The 18,700-nt window shown below is 38.3% G+C and overlaps 1 protein-coding gene across 1 annotated transcript in view; it reads left to right on the top strand.

Annotated features, from left to right (window-relative positions):
- The first annotated feature begins 5,485 nt into the window (after positions 1-5,485).
- LOC127412588 (complexin-1-like) overlaps positions 5,486-18,700 on the top strand; it is a 106,407-nt gene continuing 93,192 nt past the window's right edge. Inside the window, exons 1-2 of the mRNA XM_051649060.1 lie at positions 5,486-5,894; positions 6,762-6,872. Of these exons, the coding sequence (XP_051505020.1) occupies positions 6,842-6,872 (31 nt within the window). The 5' untranslated portion in view covers positions 5,486-5,894; positions 6,762-6,841. The remainder of the gene's footprint in view (positions 5,895-6,761; positions 6,873-18,700) is intronic.

The raw sequence follows: 18,700 nt of genomic DNA, 5'->3' as shown, positions 1-18,700 counted from the left end.
GTAAACAGCGCACATGTACACAGCTGTCCACGTGATGTAAAAGAAAATGGGAATCATCGGACCAGGCGACCTTCTTCCACTGCTCCAAAGTCCAGTTCCGATGCACGTGTGCCCATTTTCTGCACTTTCGATGGTAGACTGGGGTCATCATGGGCACTCTGACCGGTCTGCGGATACAAAGTCCCATACGCAGCAGGGTGCGATGCACTCTGTATTGTGACACATTCCTACTGTAACCATCATTCAAATTTTCAGTGACTTGTGCCACAGTAGACCTTCTGCTGATTCAGACCAGACGGGATAACCTTTGTTGCCCTCATGCATCGTTGAGCCTTGGGCGCCAAACACCCTGTTGCTGGTTTGTGTTTTGTCCCTCCTCAGACCACTGTAGGTAGGTACTTACCACTGCTGCCTGGGGGCACCCCACAAGCCTTACCATTTCAGAAATGCTCTGACCCATTCGCCTGGCCATAACAATTTGGCCCTTGTCAAAGTCGCTCAGGTCTTAACTCCTGCACATTTCTCCTGCATTCAACACATTGACTATGAGAACTGATTGTTTGCTTACTATCTAATCTACCCAGATCTTGACATGTGGCATTGTTTGGAGATGATCAACATTATTTGCTTCACATTATATATTTATGTAATTAAAGATTTATGTCAAAATGCAGCAAAAATAGACTATTATAGTGAGATTAATAGGAGGGATTATATAATTTTGCTACAGTTCGCTTTGTATTTATATTCATTACTGTAATGTCTTGCCTCACTTGTGTTGTCACTTTCCTTGTCACGATGTCAAAAGAATTAAGTTATACCGAGTCCTAGTTACCTAAAGTCCTCTTCGAAAATGCCTTTCAAGTCTCATACTTATCCACAGCATACTGTATATCATATAATAAAGCCTAATGACCATAAACCATACTAAACTTTAAGTACGTTGGTTTCTAATGTTAGAAATTACTTTATAAATACTTTACAGTGCTTCTTTACATTAAGGTACATTTTCATAGGTCACTAATGTTGAATAAGTTTTATTAAGCATTTATATCATGTGAGGTCAAATAGATCACTATATGGCAAGTATTGCATGAAAGTTACCCTTTTTATGCATATTGTTATAACTGCATATCAGTGATTTATAATGCATTTGTAAATCACTTATTAGTCAACAAATAACCCCTTTAGAAACCCCTTAACAAAGGAAACATTTATGTAAAGTGTTACTGGTTGAATTTATGTAAAGGAATTAGATTTAAAAATATTTATGGGCAAAATCTTGGACCAAACAGTTTATTAATTGAGAGCTGTCTGAAAAAGTTTTTGTAAAATTTGACAACTAGTTTCAAATAGATTGAGCAAATTTCAGGCTACTTCCATCGGCCCACTTGTATACTATGTCTCATTGGATTGATGACAATGACAGACAGTTTGGATTGTAAATCTAATATAATAGTTTTTAATAAGCCATCTATAATTTAAGGTAGGAATAGCCCAACAAATAGAGACAAGAAATCAAAGACTGCTGAAGTGTGATAGGCTGTTTTGATAATGTACTTAATTCAACCCTTAAGCCATTTTACATTTTAACACTTTAAGATTGAAATGAGGGAGAAAGAGCCAACACAAATAATAAACATGCAGATGTAGGAATACATTTCTAATTTAGGAACAGATTTAAGGATGCAGGGTTTTTAGAATTCATTTATATATATATATATATATATATATATATATATATATATATATATATATATATATATATACACTACAGGCATTGACATACTTAGCTTCTTCATCATTATTGTTAACTCCACAACAATCTTATTAATTCTTTTATGTTTGCTGTTGTGGTGAAAGTAAAGTATTTAGGCATTGTTTAGCGTTGTGAGGTTCTTGTGTGGGCGACAACGCTGATTGAGGCTGAAATCTCTTTCACTGCTGTTTGTAACAGCGCGGTGGGAGGTGAAATGTCTCAAAATGTCAACTTCGAAATTTAGAAGGAATCTGACACCCACTGCGGACTGTAATCCAGGTTATTACCAGTCTTCACTCCTCCATATGTGAATCATTTTCTTTCCTGGCATCAGTACAAATGAGTGGATCTGAATACAAAGCTTTATAAAATATTGCAGTACATAGTGTAGAGAGGATGGACAATTCATAAAGATGAAATATCACTACATGACCCACTCTGGATGTTTATTGTAAATTCTGCTGCAATATGGCTTTTACCCAATCAAGTTGAACCTAAAAAATGCAGGGAATTGTCAGTGTCAACAGATAATCTCAAAGACATGTACATTTCAAAAACATGTCTGCCAACTTAACACTTGGCATATTATATTTGCATATACAACATGATTAGATAAACAAAAGGATTTTCTTTGTTGCTTGTCACATCAAGGAATAGAATGAAGCATGACTGATGTACTAGTCCATGCTTCACTTTAAAACTCTTTAGTCATAACTAGATGAAGCTGATTTCACCCACCTCACTACTTGTCTTTGGTTTACATCAATTGAATGAAAAGCTTTGCTTCTACTGTATCGCTATACAGAGATTAGCTACTAATAGGGTGAATGAGGGAGTGAATCAGGGCATTTTTTTGCTCTTTCAATGTGATTGTCACCCCAACACTTCAGACAACAAATGAGACTTTATCACATGATTAGCTAGAAAATAGTAATATTGACAAAGGCCGAATTCCAGTAGAAAGTGAAAACCCCATGCACTAACTTTAAAAGGCAGAGCCATTAAAGTGATCACTCTCAAGGAAGCATTATTGTCTCATGTGTGTCCGTTTGGAACATCCTATTCGAAGGCATAGCTATACTGCCACTTTTTTTTTAATAGGAATGATACCTTGATACCTTGAATATAACAGAAAATGTCCTGCTTATAATTATAAAAGTTGAATTGAATACATTTTCTGACTCTTTTTGTGGCACTTGGTAAAGACATATAAAAATGTAAGGATTATTTCCCATTGCATTTAAAAAGATTTCAATTCCAGGTAACATAAATAATAAATTACCTCAGTTTTCAAAATGAATTGCACATACGCGCCACACTGAATACAACATAAACTATTAAATTACTTCCATCGCATTTACCCTTCACTAACGGCCTCATGTAAGGGCTTTCATAAAAGGAATAATTTGCTCACTTTCACTTGGAACGACACTTCGAATAAAGCGCAACAGTGCCTGCTCACTTTTTCAGCCAAACTTGGTTCTGAAAATATTTTTCCCATAAATTTTTTCCATAGGGATTTTATCAATTACTTTATTCTAAGCCATTAAGTTCTTAACCATGAACCAAACCAACAATCACCAAGGTGAAACAACATTTCTGTCACAATCCTGTCACCTTGTCAGGTTGGGTTTTTATCTGACGGGACCATGACATCATCATCCCATGTCTTGTGTTTCGTGTACGTTCTTTGTGTGAGTGCACGGGTCCGGTTGTGAGTTGCCACCATGCGCTCTTCGGTCAGTCTTGTGTCATGTCCGGAGCATAGTGTCTGGATCCTGATTTCCTGTATGGTTCAGTTTCGATCTGTGTTGGGATCCGGACACTCATGCTCCATGTTCTGTTTGTTTTGGTCAAATCGTGTTTATGTTTCTCCCTCATGTGTTTCAGGTGCCTTAGGCATGCAAAATCAGCATTTCCATGGGAACCCTGATTGTTTCCATGGGAACGCTGATCATGCCAACTTTCAGCTGGCGAGCGGCACCTGTCCCTTGTTTGTTCCTGCTTATTTTAATCCCCTCGTGTGTCATGTTCGTTGCTGGATTGTTGAATGTAGTTTAGTGAATGTATGTAGTCTGGAGTGATTGTTTGTGTGTTGTCATTAAAGAAAGCTGTTTGATGTGAAGAAACTCACCTCACTCTCTCTGCCTAGTTGGTCCTGTCTTGTGTATCTGTTTGGTTGGCTGTCTCTGCCCGTGTCTCGGGAGTGTGGTTACCTTCCAGCTTGCTGCACGCTTGTTCTCTGCACTCACAAATCTTCATCGGAGGATTCCTCGTCTCTGCCCACGTGTCGGGAATGTAATTACCTTCAAATCTGCTGGCCGTTATTCTCCACACATCACTATGCTTCTACTGAGGATTCCTACGGATCTGCTCCTGACTTCCACAATGAACACACTCGTCTACGAACACACTCTTCACAGATCTGCCCATTGTGCGATTACGGCTCACACTCATTCACAAGACTCCTTCCCTCTACTGCAGCCGGTGCTGGGTTCTCCAGTCTTTGCCAGCACAGTTAACATGATCATATATTGTAAATACATCATTTGAACTGTTCCTTTGCTTTTGGGTCCCTTTGTCTCGCTCTCGCTTTCTTGACAATTTCAATCTTTGATTTGAGACAAAAAAGTATTTGAAAATCGGACAAAAAGACAAATGTACAAGACTGTGTACTTACTGACTTTCACAAGGGTACGAACTACAATTCCATGAAGCATTGTGAATGATGAATCAAATAAAAAACAGTGGAAATATATCTAAAACTATTGATATTAAGTTGTCAATTATAAGTATAGAACAATATATTTTATGCTTACTGATAAATATTCAGATATATACAAATATACAGTATATGTAGTTTGAGGGTGTAGGGAGTGTATGGAGTGGTGGTGGCATAGTGGGCTAAAGCACAGAACTGGTAAGCAGAATGTTGCCGGTTCAATCCCCACAGCCACGACCATTGTGTCATTGAGCAAGGCACTTAACTCCATGTTGCTCCGGGGGGATTGTCCCAGTAATAAGTGCACTGTAAGTCGCTTTGGATAAAAGTGTCTGCCAAATGCATAAATGTAAATGTAGGGAGACTGACTTGATTGTGGCTTTATGGGAGTATGCTGTCACTGCTGGACTGGTTTCTCCCTGTGGTTCTCTGATTGGTGGATTTCTCTCTGCTGTATGATGGAAAGTGTAATTGTTCACCAGGAATTCCACTATTAAACACAATTAAAAAAATAAAAAATAAAATAAGTTGAAATAACACAAACTGCTGGCTTCAACAGAAGCATATACCATAGATTAACAACCTCAGAGCTCACTGTAGGGTTGTCTTTAAAGGTTTATAAGTTATCATTAAGGGCTAAGGGCTAAGGAGTTTTCTCTTAGTAACTAAACAGATGAGGTGAGTGCACTCGACTGTACGTTGCTTTGCATGCTAATTGAAAGCCGAAGCCCAGCTGTACCACTTCACCGCCATCATCACGCTCGCGGGGTAAACATATTCCTGAAATCGTGCTTGGTCGGGAAAAGGCGTGCATAGTGGCAACAAACAGCCTCATGCCTCTTTGAAAAACCCAAGGACGAATCGAGGTGAAGGCGAGAAGCCCGGGGTTTAATCGTTCAATCAGACTGTGACACTGAATGCATTACACTGTAGCCTATACCTAACCTTCCATGCATGTCACATTTGTATGCAGCAAGACTTTTGCCTGTGCACCCCAAGGCAAGACGCTAAAAATAAGCTCATCCCAACTGGGATAGTGATGGGATTGTAAAAGCATATAGCGGGAAAACGTATTGGTCGCCAAAGCAACCTAAAGCAACCTCGCTCATGCAGAAGCTACCGTGTAGTTGGGGAAAAGGGTCGCGCGGCAGCGTAAATAATTGATCGCTACGAACGTGGGACGTTTCAGATGGGATCTCTCCATGTGATTCAGTGAGAGCAGCTGCAGTTCCCCTCACAGACAACACTCACACTGCCTTTCTGCCACTGCCAGAGCAACAAGGACGTCCTTCTTTTGCCTAGAAACCGGAGATGTTAGGAACGAGCAGTTAAAGCCTCGCCGTGCCATTGTCGCTCAACTTTCAATTCTGAGGAGTTAATCAGCTTCTAGAGACATTTGAAATCGCCGTACAGGTAATTATGACCTTTATGTGTGAGTAAAGCGAACGTTTGGGGGTTTGCTCTATGGTGGGATAGAGCGCGAGCTGTCCGCCAGCAATGGTGCTGAAATGAGCCTCTCAGTGAACGAGGAAGTGATTTTTTTTCGGCGCGTACTGAGTCAATATTAAGGGAGGTTATCTGAACATATCTATAAGCAGAGGCCACTTTAGATATGTAACACAAGAATAATCCAGACTTTAAACGCTAAGGTGAATTCATTCATCAGCAAAGGTTTCGGTTGTATTTGGAGTATAAGCGCACACGCGAGGAGCTCGCGGACCTATTGGATGGATTTGGATGGATGAGGGAAAGTTTACACACAGATTAAGAGATCACAAATAAAGCCAGGTGTTGTCTCGTAATATCCTTTTAAATTTAAGCAGAAATACGATTTAAATTCTTAGACTCCAACATTAGTAAACATAAAAACACGTTAGGTACGTCTTGCACTCAAATGTTACGGTAAAATATTTTAGATTTACTTAACACGTACGCAGTGTACTCTTGTCCCAGAGCCGAAATGAGTCTGTAATATTTATCTGAATAAACATTATTGTGCTGGTAGAGGGGTTAGGCTGTATAGGCGCTGGTAAACCACTATGGTATCCTACAGTACTATATTTACTCCACACTTTGTTTGAACTGCATGTAACGTATATTGACCTTTACTGTCCTTCATATGTTGCATTTTGTGAGCTGGTAGATATTTACTGTACATATCGATCGCATATTATTATGTTTATTCCATTCGGTCATTATAGTTTTTCTTCAACAAGACTTAATTTTAGCTACAAAGTTTTATTATTTTGCATTTAAGTAATTGTCTGTTTCACATTTTAGATCTGGTGAAAGGACTACTTGAAAAGCTTAACCTGAATGTAACATTTGGTTGAAGAAGGCAGGAATAAAAAGCCATCATAATGAATTTTGTAATGAAGCAAGCGTTGGGAGGTAAGTTTGGGATTGTCCCGTTTCTCTAAACATGATAGTGACACACACATCGGCACTGAGGCTTAGCTTGGGTTTATTGAAACTTATATATGCATGTATTGTACATCCGTATCATTATATTCCATTTGCTTATATATTACATTTCTTTTAGTCTGTGTGTCATGTACTCTTCTTTATTTGTTTACTGCGCTTTTGGGAAATGAACTAAGTGTTGCTTTTTTCTTTTCTTTTGGAGTATATTAGTCTATCTAGGAATATTTCATCTTGGTAGTATCCAGTTACCGTAAGTACAGGATAGTGGTTTAATGTATCGGAAAACACTCAATTTCTTGTTCTGTTATTCGTTCAGGACTAAAGATTACCGTTAGTGTTTACTGAGGTTATCGTAAACGCGTCTTAGAGGTCTTGCGTCTTTGCGCATTTCAGAATCTGCTGCAGTACGCGCGCGATGGCTGTTGTTTTCCATCTGGTAGCAAATCTTAGTATTTTTCTATAGGTTTTTTAACTTTTATGACATTATTTCTCTTCCATTTAGTCTTACAAGAGATATGTATTCTTCTTCTTCTTCTTATTATTATTCAAAACAACTACAACTAGAGAATGTACTACACTGCATTATCCTAGTGATATTAATTCCATAAATATTGGCATTAAAACTGCAAGATTGCATCTCACAGAATACTTAATGTGGTTAATTAATATCCTTTGCAATCATAATGAGCTTTTTATCCATCCTACTCAGTGTGGAATTCCGCTCCTCAAAGCACTTAGCCCCTTCAAGACAAGTGAGATTGACAGTCCAGTCCCAAGGGACTTCATGGGAGCAGGGTAGCAGCGGTTGATTAGCGAGGATGTGCTATAAAAAGGTGGTGTGCAACCTGTTTCATTAACCAGCTTCTGGGTAAAGCAACCCATGTTGGTCCTGCCCCAGTCCACTTGCTCCATCGATAAAGAAAATGAGTTAAATCCAATGAGCTGTGTGGAAAGGGATTTCACCCTTGAGAAGAGAGAGTGGTCCCCGGCTTCACGTTTCTCGCTATTTCTGTCTTTATGGAGAATAGCGGCGCGTGTCTAAGAAAAATTGATCCAAGCTTTAGGTTGTTTTGGTTATTATTGTTTTTTTTTTTTTGTGCTTTTTTTTTTAAAGATAACTAGAATTGCATTTACTGTTAAAGAATGGTGTGTAAAGTTTTAGATAAGCTTAGTTTTAGGCTCTTGGCTATGGGTAAATAAAATGCTGCATCAGACCTGCTTTGCTATAGTTATGACTCTTAGTATGCATCTGTTTACAGTCAGCTGCACACAAGAATCAACACAAAGTCACTTTGCAGTGTAAAGGCAGCTGCTTTAGCTTTAAATGGTTAAATATATGCAAGGAAGACAAGACCAATTACAATTCAGGATGCAAATAGATGTAAGAAAGAAGACCAAATGCAATTCAGTATGCATATATCACAATGATACCATTGCTGGTAAATGTTGAATGCTGAACATTTTATCCATATCAAAGTCTATGGGAGACTTTAAGATTTTAATCCTAAATTTCTTTAATGTTTATTTATTTATTTATTTATTTTTGGTTGAAAAAGGTTGAAATTATCTGCAAAACAAAGTTCGAATGGAATTGTAATTCTTGGGGTTAGTGCTTAAGAAAACCCTTTAACCAGAATGATTGAGCGGGCTTCTTGTAAGCACCTTAATCAATGTACAAGCTCCTTCTCCTGTAAACATTGCAATTCTTGCAGTTATCTTTCAGTATCTTTGTATACCAAGATGGAAAATGTTGTGTGTATTTGCCCCAAAGCTTTTATTGCATCATTGGGATGCATGCATAAATGCATTACTGTATTGGCATAGTACAAATCTACTGGCTGTGGGTTTTTTGTGTGCCTGCAGTCTCCACCGTTGATTGATCCTGTAAATCAGGGAACAGGCAATCTCCATTTGACAGCAGCCATTCTGACCTCCCTCCTTAAAAAAGCTCAGACTGAAGTGAAATAATGGGACTGTCTGGCTCAGTAAGAGATTTAGAGGCAGCAGGTCAGCAGGTGGCGAGAGGGCTCGGCACTAAAGCTCACGGATGTAAGACTAATCATAGTTATGTGAGAGAAATCTCCCGAGCATCCCTTCAGCATCAGCCACACACACACACACATGTTGGTGTGGTTATCCTTATGAGAACTCTCCATGGACATAATGATTTTTATACTGTACGAACTATTGATTCTATCCCCTAACCCTACCCCTAAACCTCATTTTTACTTAAAATAAATAAATAAAATAAAACATTGTTTAGTATGTTTTTTAAGCGATTTGAATTATGGGGACACTATATCCTCATAAACCATATTTATAGCATAATACCCTTGTAATTACCTGTTTGTAACCTAAAAAAAGTCCTCGTAAACCACCCAAACCCATACACACACACACACACACACACACACGCATTTGTTTTTCTATCATGGCAGGAACTTTCCATTGACTTTATTTATTTTATACTGCGGTATATTTTCTATCCCCAACCCCTACTCCTAAACCTAACCCTCACATATGACTTTTGCATTTAGTTTATTTTATTTAGTTAAGTTTATTTCATTTAGTATACTAAGCCGTTTCCTTCATGGGGACCGTTTGCTGGTCTACACAATACAGCCAAAACTTGACCCACAGTCCAGCACACACGCTTTTGCAGTATTTTTCTCTACTAAGAGGCATGTTTCGATGGCAGAGGCAGAAAGTGTACATATCACCCCAGAACCATTCCCAAATGACCCTTCCCTTCAAATCTCTCCATAATCCTCCTCCGTTTCCCCTGTTTCCTCCTTATTCCTTACCACTTTCCCTCTCTCTCTCTTTCTGTCTCTTTGTATCTCTCTGGCTAAAGCCAGCTCAGCGGAGTGGAAAGTCAGTTGTCCTGCACAGAGTTGGCCAACTGTGTTAATAAGCCTGACATGGGGCACATTTTTCTGCCACAAACACACACACACACACGCACACACACACACACACACACAAAGCCTATTGAGCTAGCTCATAAACACAAATGTGCTGTATGTGGTATGCATGCACAATACAGTTCAACAATTGCAAATGCACTCTGATTAAAACGTTATTGACTTTCAGCATCTTAGCAGTAAATAAAGACACAACAGGCCCTTTGATACATTGTTTACACATGGAACAGTACAGTAATCCTGCAAAAAAAAAAAAAAAAAAAAAAAAAGATACATAGAATGTAATAAATGTCACTTATTATGACACAATTGTTTCATTTGTAGACCAGGCATTCTAGAGAACAGAAGAACTCACTGTACTGTGAGTTAGGGTTAGGTTTAGCACATTGACCACACACTGATGCCTATATTACTATATTACTTAAGTGGGTAGTGACAAATCTAGGTTAGAACATTTACTTTTACGAATACTTTTCATATTTGTCTCAAGTTACTATGATATGTAGGGTCACAAAGTCTGAGAGCATTAGAGAAAATAAAGATGAATGCTGACGATCAGCATTCATCAACAATTTGAGTGAAAAGTTTGCTTTCATTTGATTAAAATAATTCGAATTAGATTTGACCAAGAAATAGTACAGAATTTTAAATAATTTGTCATAATTTTCTTTTAAATGGACATTTTTTCAAAATCCGAAACTTAATATGCAGAGACAACTAAAAGTAAAGTAAGCCATTCATAGGTTGATTTCCTCAAAAACTGTAAACACTGTGTCTCTTTGGTACTATAAAATTATTTTGACTGACCCTTCCAGCCCAACACCGCAACATTGACTCCACCAATTACATGATTTTGGGGCGGGACTATCTGTTTGGTCGATCAATGACAGATAGGGGGAGTAGTAGAAAAAGCTGTTTGTAAACAATGTTTATTTTTGCAATTAAATTTGGTGATGCTAGTTGCACAGATTCAGCTTTAAAATAATAATAATAATACTTAATGTAATGTAATAATGGATTTTCACTGTGGTCTCAGACATTTGGTCCCAACTGTATATTTAATGCTTTTATTTTGATGATTAATTGGGATGATCACTTTTGTGGCACATGGAAACTGGTTGTCCTGAGATTCAGCATTAATATGCTGGAGGTACTGTGTTGAGTCAAAGGTCACATATATTAAAAACTGCAATGTAGTGTTTGAACTGCCAAGCCTGATCCTGAATCAGATCACCATCACACCAGCGTCAGCTTTCTCTCACTTCCTACGGAGATCTAGCACAAAACTCTGACACATTAACATGCATTGGTGGAAATGCTTAATCTAATCAAATATCCTTCATTAACACCCCAATGCAGCTGGAATGAGCTAAATTAAATTTCTCAACTGAAACTTAATTGTAAATTGAAATTAAATGCATTGAAATGTCAATTATTTGAAGGCTATTAAGAAAAAAACTGTGCTGTAATTCCACGTCATAGCAGTCAGAGGTTAATTTGATTCACCATAATGAGTGAACAAATAAGAAATACATTAATTAATTCATCACATGAAAAAAAGCTATTACGTATTTCATCTTTCCTTTTAAATTAGAATAGTAACAACATGCATGAGTGATAATGAAGCTTGTTTTTGCAAATATGTGTGTATGTTACTAGGGAAAATCAAACCCCGTGACTCCATATAGCAAAGCTCTGTGCAGCCCAAGAGCTGATACCTATTGATTTACTGTATGTGCTGACCTAGAAATGACTGATCACTTGCACTGAGCCGGCAAGAGTTTTAACCACGTAATGAGAGGGACCGCAAATGCAATGACCGTAGCGTGCTGGGGCTAAAATCAGTACGCTGGCTGAGATGGGGCAAGTTGCCAATCCCTCCGCCAAGGGAAGGGAGTTAGCTGCTACATCCAGCATTACAAGCGGAATCAGAGGAACATTAAATTAGATTACAGGGCTTGTAGGAGCTCTTAGAGCCAGGCTCATGGACTAATCTAACAGCCATCAACTTTTAATTGTAATGTGAGCCTCTGGCGTTGGATGTTTTGGCAGAGAATGACGCAGCACATTTGGGAGAGCGAAGAGAGGGAGAGGCAGATGATGCCAGTAACAGCCTGATCTCATGGAAATTACGTGACAGTGGCTAAATGTTTGCAAAATTATATTACGGCCCTGTCCCAAATGGCACCCTACGCCCTTGCGGTCCTCCTCCGAGTCTCTTGGAGTGACGTAAGCAATGCTAGTCTGCAAGTCCATGAGGGTGTATCAGTTATAAAAGCGTGCATCTTGGACAGACTTCAAGACTTCAATCCGATGACAAATTTTTAGACATTATGTTTTTCTTATACAGAAAATTTTACAAATTAGTAGAAAAATTCATGTTTTCGTGTTTTTTTTTTGTTGTTTTTTTTATAATTCCAAGCAACACACTGACAATAAAGCATTACAAGATTTAATCATTAACTTTTGAAATACAAAGCACACATATAACAACAACAATAACAACAGAAAAACCCAATCTTTTTTAAATATTCAGAGACAAATAAACATGACTCGGCCATGGATGGTTGGAGCTAGGGGGTGGCCAGTGGTCAAGAGACCGAAAACTAGCCACCCCATTGGCCATCCCACTCAACACACACCACCCCACCCCACCCCGACAATACAAACCCCCCTCCCCCCCATTCCGAGGATATGAACCACAAATGAATGCCACAAGACCGCAAATCCACATCAAGCGTGCCATTTTATGGTGGAGATTTTGATTCATTTTAGTGACGCGGTTCTTTTGATTCCATTCACCAAAAAGATTCATTTAAATTCATTCATTGATTCGTTGACTGGAAAGATCTTTAAGTTATGCCTTTGCACCTGTAAATGGCGGCAAATGACCATCTTGTAAGTAATTGCTTTGGAACGAAAGCAGTCAGCAAGTTTATTAGTATATTCAGTTTGTTCACGAACCACCTCTTAGACTCAAATGACCGACTAAAAACCGAGCCACGTAAAAATAATTTTGCAAAAGTGTAGGTATAATAACGTGATTCTATTAGATCAAATTGGCTAGTAAAATAAAGTCAAATAGGCTGTTTACACTGCAAGTACAATATTTTGACACATTTCCAATTTTTGTCCCATCTGTTTGCATTCACTTAAAGGAATGTGATGACAATTCTGTCATTGTTTACTCACACTCATGTTGTTCCAAATCCATATGCTGTTTTTTTTCCCCCTTGGAACACAGAAGCAGAATTTTTGGAGAATATTCACCTGCATGCTCTTTTTCCATTGAACAATAGTTCACACATCTTTCATGTCCCGAAAAGAACAACAAAAAGCAAAAACACCAAAAAAGCACCATTTAAGTGGTACATTAAACTTGAACGCTATATTAAAAGTCTTCTAAAGTCATACCGTATCTTTGTGTGAGGGACAGGCTGAAATTTGTTATTCACCTATTTTTTCTCCTCCGCTGCAGCTCTTAAATCTCATTCTACATTCTGCATATTCAAACAGCCATGTCACGGTCAATCACCTGTAAGAATTAATGCCGTTTGGGCGTTGACACGCTATTTTCGAATCTGACATGGATGCGAATGTGAAATAGATTTCAAAGCTTTGGTGGAGAGGAAGATCATTAAATGACAGCTTAATATTTGGTTTGTTCCTCACGCAAAGGTCGGATTGGGCATTGGGAGGGGCAGGATTTTTTCCGGTGGGCTGTTAGCATGCAGATGGAAATTATGATATAAAAATAAATAAAAAAAAGTGCAGTAAAAAAAAACATGTTCATGTGAATGACCCCAAAGGGTGGTGCGAAGAAAAAAAGTGCATCAAAAAAATGTAATGTTTGCAGCTAGATGTGGCAAAATATACAGTCATTGGGCTTGCCTACAGGTTCCTAACTCATTTACCCTAAGCGGCATGCAGTAGCGGTTCTGGCGCCCTCAGCGAAACCCGCTGGCTTGTATGGCACCCTTGGCGAAACCCGGGGTGATTGTAAATGAGATGGCTGGTGGAGTTCAGGGCACCCACTTGTCTGCCCACGCAAATAGACATGTGCACCTTCGTTTTACAGTCTACCTCACGCACAAACACACACACACACACACACACACACACACACACACACACACACACACACACACACCTTTCACACCTGTTTGACAGTCTCACCAGGACAGGATGCAATATGTTCTCTTTTCTCTGCTGTAGGTAGTGTAAGAAACAGTATTGCTGCGATTTGTGCCTGACCTTAAACCCTTACAGCAGAACACAGCACTCTCTCTTTCTTTCATTCTCTCACTCCATCTTTCTTTCGGGTCAGCAGATGACCACATGACACATGGGCAGGTTCTCAGGCTGCAGGTTTCTGGCTCCGAGCTGCATAGATTTCATGTGTGTTCCACACTGAGAGAAAAAAATACAAACACCTGCTAACATGACAATCACACACACACACACACACACACACACACACACACACCCATATATACAGTACATATCCCCAAAGCACCAATATATTAACATTTATTCATTTAGCAGATGCTTTTATCCAAAGTGACTTACAACTGAGGAATACATACATAAATGCACAAAGTTACAGTGTGATACATGCATCTGCAAATGATGCCATTTATGCACCTTGTCAGCACATATTCTATCAATTCACAATTTATGTCATTTAATTGCCAAGTCACATGCAGTGACAAATTTGCACATATACTGATACAAGCTCACATACACACACAGACACAGCACAGATGGGCTCTGTCCCCAGAATTTCTGCAGGTTAGATATCTGAATAAGCTGAAGCCATTCATCTGTGTTCTAAATGGGTGAGTCATGAGTTTGGACTGGGCCAATTGTACCAACATGATGCCATGTGGCTTCATCAGGTCTTTTCTGCCAGTTCAACGCGACAATTGTTCACTTAATTGTAGAAAATAAAAAAATGAACATGAAATTATCTTTATTAGCAAGCAAATTTCACACCTAGGGAGGTTTTGCTCAACTTCACCTGCAAAACTTGGCTGGTTGACCAAGGCGATCTTGCTGGTTAAGCTGGTTAAAGGAGTAATAGTTCAACTAAAAGTGAAAAGTCTCTTTTTGTGTAAAAGAAAATAAGATATTTAAAAGAATTTTCAAGCTGCCTTTTTCCAAACAACAAAGACATGTGCTTTCCATTAGACTAGAAAAATCCCAATTTAACCCCTGCCCCCAACACATATATATCCCACACCTACAGACAGCGAGTTATAGGTAACCCACGGAAACTGCACAAGTTGCTTGGAATAATGGGGTTCTAATAGACCTGGAGAAGCTATCCCTTATTCCCATTCATCTAAATGACAGTTGCTCATGTGGCCCGGCAGTCCCGGAAATATGTGACCTGGATAATGCAATTTTTGCTTCATGGGCTACTAGTGCTAAAAAAATGTTATAAGCAAAAAAAAAAAAAAAAAAAAAAAAAATAAAATGTTTCTTACAACGCTGATTGCCTGTGTGCACCATGAGAATGTTCACAGTCCCAAACCCTTCACTTACAACTATCCTACCTCTTCACACTGTTATTTCAGTTATATCCGTGTTCAAGACCGCCTTCTTGCCTTACTACGATCTCTATGGTAAGCCTACAGCAATGATTTACATTCAGAGTTGTTGGGTTTTGATATGCCGGGAAATTTCAGGCTTCTGTCGTTCATCCTTTTGTGTTTACCTCATGCTCGTAAACAAAGAAAAGAAGATCCGGCTTCTATGCCGCATGTTGTGCTACTTATTTGCTCTGTCGACATATTTTTCGGATATACATCTTATAAGACTTTCTTCTTACTATCAGTGACTCTTGGTGACTCTTGCAATTTTATGTTTTAACCACAGGTGCTGATAGATAGCCCAGAATACCTTAGTGTATATAAGTCTTTCATTAAGTATTTTGTCTATTTACTTTTATGTATTACACAGCTACTTTTGAAAGGCATCAGTGGAGAAACATAGTTTATGCCCACATAACAGTGTAATGGCATTTACCAGCAGGACCTAGAGCCATGTCCACACTAATCCATTTTTTGTTCAAAAACGCATCAATTTCTTTATGTTTAAGCCTCTCATCCACACCAGAACTGTGTTGTCCTCCACTGAAAACAGAGACTTTTGAAAATGCTCTCCAGAACTGCATACATTGGAAAACAGAGGTTTCAAACTTCAAACTTTAAATGAATTAGTGTGGACGTGACCTAATGTTGGAATAACTGTAACTATAAGATTCTACTCAGAACTGTTCACATCATTACTAATTTCTATAGCAATGCCGTTACGTCAGAGCAGATCCATGCGCAGCTTTGATGTTAAAGACAGCAAAATATTTAATCATCACATTAATTCACCTCTACATTATGTGCTATAGAGCACAACAGTGCCCGCCCACTTTTTCAGCTGTCTGGGTTCCGGAAGTATTTTCCCCATCCATTTCTTATATAGACTTTTTATAAAATCCTTCATAAAGGAGTTGTAAGCCATGAACCAAACCAACCCCCTCCTTGGAGAATCACAACATCACAAACTTTGTTTTGAGGCAAAAAAATATTTGAAAATTGGACAAAAAGACAAAGGTACAAGGCTGTGTACTTACCCTTTTTCATGAGGGCACAAACTACAATCCCATAAAGCATTGCAAATGATGTCATTGAATATAAAACAATTGGAATATATAAAACTATTGATTTTAGGTTGTTGATTATAAGTACAGAAACAATATATTTTACGTTTATTGCAAAATATTCCGATATGTACAAATATACAAGTAGTTTAAGGGTGAAGAGACACGATTCGATTACGTCATTTACAGTGCGTCATGGGAGCACGCGGTCGCTCAGAGGCATGTTTTTGCGGGTTCCTTTTGCCGCGGTTCTCTGATCGGTAGATCTTTCTTTGCTGTACCATGGGTAATGTAGTTGTTTACCATGAATTTCGCTATCAAACACGATTTTTAAACAATGAAGTTGAAATAACATGGACGGATGTCTTCAACGAAGTATATACCATCGATGAACATCCTCATAGCTCATGGTAGGTCTGTCTTTAAAGTTTAATAAGTTATTGTTGAAAATCAATTAGTCTATGGGATAAATTAATGGGATTTTTACTTCCGGAACCAGACTGTTGCGCTGTATAGCAAAACGTTTGAGAATAAAGAAAGTCATCCAGGTAACACCGGCTATAGTAAAATAGCTTAACAAACAGACATATATTTAAATTACCTTTAACTGTTGAGGCCACTGCCATATTGGTTCTTTTTACTTGATGTCACAACAGTCAAGTCAGAGCTTTTATAGAATTCTGAGTCTAACTTGTAATTATGATTTCTACAAATACGAGAATGGTTTTTACATAATTACAAACTACGATAACAATAATTATTACAATAATTCCAACATGAATTGAAAGCATCATAATTTCTGAAGCGAATAGATGTTTATACCTCAATACAGAAGCAAAACTCAACATGAGAATTTACATTAATGAGTGAATTCACTCTTTTTCCAGGTGTCTTTAATGTTGATAAAGGGACTGAATCCATCTCTATGGTAATGAGGCTGAAACTGTCATCCCATTAAAGAGTGTGATAGAATAACCTTGTGTTACTGTCAGTATGAACCAAACTGCCACCACCGTTCACATGTACACTCTGTATCACACATACAGAGTTACAAATGGTCTACTTCATCACAAAAGCACCAGACTGCGTAATAGACCTCCACACTAGTCTGTGGGGTCATAACTGATCTTTTTAAAGGGATAACAGTAGAGAAAGTAATGTATGTGGCCACACTCATGTAAAGGGAACAGCTCTTACCTTTTCAGGATTGCTATAGGATTAACTAAGGACAGAAATGTTGCCAGCGTTTCGTGCTGGGCTGTGACAGCCATTTTGGACCACGGTCAAGGGCGGGCAGCCTATCGGCCAAAAGACCTCTGCCCTGTGCCAGCAAGAAATTGAGTTTTCTCACAGGGATACCGGATAGCTTTGGAGACCCAACCGCCAAAGCTTGGCAGGTCAAGGTTATCTAACAGCTGACGTCAACAACCTATTTTTTGATCGCCGAGGTTCCTTTATGTAATTTTGCACTGTAATGAGAACATTTAGGGTGTAACTTTTACTCATTAGTTTGAGATTTTATTCAGATCCTTTTCACTCTTAAGAGGTATCCAGAGTTTATTTTGTCTGGACCTATTTTTATAAAAGAATATTCAAAACATAAACTGTTCTTAAATTCATAAAGTCTTAAATCGTGATGCTAAAAAAAGTAATGTCAAGTTTTCATGTTGGCACACATCTTCACTGAAGTGCACTGGGATAATGACTCACTTATTTTACATACTGTATAATAATTATTCCCTGGGCTAGGCTGTTTTATGGCTGAGATTAACCTGGTACGAGTACCATGACACTGGATTAATATCAGCTGGGCTGTAGTAGGAAAGTAACAGTTTAACAGCAAGCCGAGAGGACTGTTTTTAATGAATCAAAGAAATTAAATGTCAAACTGATTTTAATGGGGCCATTTGAACAACGTCAAACAAGATCAGTAGTTACTAAATATATATAGATATATCTTTTTCTTTATTTTAAATATTCTTTTTCAGGCAATGCTATAATATTTGTACTTCAGGGAGGGAGAGTCACAGCTATTTTTTACTTGGGTTCTTATAAACTATTCATTTAGTTCTGATAATCAAATTTCAGTTTATCAGTCAAGACGGCAATATCAGATGCAATAAAGTTACCATGTCAATGGTGAGGATGAGAAGTAGGAGGTTGAAGGATGTCAAAGAAGAGGAGGACAGAGGAGGTCAGTAGATTATGATGAT

This window comes from Myxocyprinus asiaticus, chromosome 22, assembly GCF_019703515.2.
Source record: "Myxocyprinus asiaticus isolate MX2 ecotype Aquarium Trade chromosome 22, UBuf_Myxa_2, whole genome shotgun sequence".
NCBI lineage: Eukaryota > Metazoa > Chordata > Actinopteri > Cypriniformes > Catostomidae > Myxocyprinus > Myxocyprinus asiaticus.
This window is presented reverse-complemented; position numbering and strand designations above follow the sequence as displayed.